The 1,609-nt window shown below is 38.8% G+C and overlaps 1 protein-coding gene across 1 annotated transcript in view; it reads right to left on the reverse strand.

Moving 5' to 3' along the window:
- The window catches only part of ACOT12 (acyl-CoA thioesterase 12), a 107,812-nt gene that overhangs the window by 37,726 nt on the left and 68,477 nt on the right, over window positions 1-1,609 (reverse strand). The window contains exons 8-9 of the mRNA XM_006870607.1: window positions 1,341-1,491; window positions 704-759 (exon numbers count right to left, since the gene is read on the reverse strand). Coding sequence (XP_006870669.1) covers window positions 704-759; window positions 1,341-1,491 — 207 coding nt within the window. The remainder of the gene's footprint in view (window positions 1-703; window positions 760-1,340; window positions 1,492-1,609) is intronic.

The following is a 1,609-nucleotide window of genomic DNA, read 5'->3' on the forward strand; positions in this document are numbered from 1 at the left end:
AAGAAGTTTGGATTAGGCAAATCTGCTGCACAAGACTTCTTTAAAGTGTTCAAGAGTGAAGTCCTCAGTGGGAGGACTAAGGCGCATATACCAAAAGCCCTGGCATTTTCAATTGCTTCATACATACAAAGTCGAGCAATGAATAAGGAAGACCATGGAAGGATTGATACATTTGAGTTATGGTGTTGTAGAAGAATATTGAAAATATCATGGACCTCCAGAGAACTAACAATTCTGTCATAGAAAAGTGCAGCCAGAATGCTCCTTAGAAACCAGGATGGTGAGACTTTGTCTCTCATACTTTGCACACGTTATAAGGAGGAGACCAGTCCCTGGAGAAGGACATCATGCTTGCTAAGTGGAGGGTCAGCGAAAAACAAGAAGACCTCTAATGAGAGAGATTGACACAGTGGCAGCAACAATGAGTCAAAACATGACAAGAATTGTGAGAATTGGCACAGGACTGGGCAGTGTTTCGTTCTGCAGTGCAGAGGGTTGCTATTATTTTTAAATATCTGTAAATTTATATATAATGTTTTCAACCCCCAAAGACAAATTAAATCAGATTTATAAAGAACTATTTTTAAAAAGCAATAATCATGAAAACAAAAAAGAAAACAAAGAGGTATTCAACTGACATCTGAACCGACATATAATGGAGTCCACAGAATGAACCCTGATGTAAGTCAGGCATTACCCTTACCTGCCTCGGCGAATTCTCCTGCGTGCAATCGCTCCACAATACCGTCTAAAATCATCCTTTAATGAAAAACAAAGTAAAATCAATATACTTCTTTTATTTTAGTGCTCCTTAAGTCAGTTTAAAAGGTCCAGTTGGGATGCATTGTCTCTACATAAACGTTCCTCATCTATCAGAATTGCTTTGATATCAATCGGTGAAAAGTACAACCATTTAAATTATTTTAGTTTTTTTTAAAGTAGAGAGTGTTGCCATTTCTATTACCAGAAGTACATGTATAACTCACTATACAGTTTTAGAAAAGGTGAAACTTTTCACCATGTATATAATGCATCTCCTAACACAGTTCCAGAATGTGAGTGAAAGATACAACTCAGACATGTGCAGCAGCACAGAGAACTGTGTGTAAAAATGTGAGAGATGGAAGTCAGAAAGGGGACACAGAAGATGCTATGCCATTAACAGGAGTGTAGGGCCAAGTAGAGGTAAAGCTAATGGCCTTTATCAACTCAACAAATGATTACTATGAAAAACAAAATGTCATTTTACTTTATGATGCAAAACAGAGAGAAAATCAAAGGCAAGTAGTCATAGAAGTTGCTGACTACTTTCCTGAGAATCTCCTGTGATAAGAACTGACCTCGGAAATGGGTTTGATCCTGGGAAATGTGATCAGCTCTTCTTTATCATCAACAGCATTGTAAATAAGAAAAGCACTGTTGATGTGTCTGCCATGACCTGTAGACCATTCCTCACAGTTGAAAGCTTCCACCCGCACTCCAACTTCAACACTGCAACAGGACCACAAAAGACAGTAGCACAGCGAACCAGGTCACCAATATGTCTCCCTGCCCACCACCACCTAAGAGCAACCAAGAGAATAAATGCCCTGGTTTTTGTTCTTTGTCA

This window comes from Chrysochloris asiatica, unplaced genomic scaffold (genome assembly GCF_000296735.1).
Source record: "Chrysochloris asiatica unplaced genomic scaffold, ChrAsi1.0 scaffold00145, whole genome shotgun sequence".
NCBI classification, from domain to species: domain Eukaryota; kingdom Metazoa; phylum Chordata; class Mammalia; order Afrosoricida; family Chrysochloridae; genus Chrysochloris; species Chrysochloris asiatica.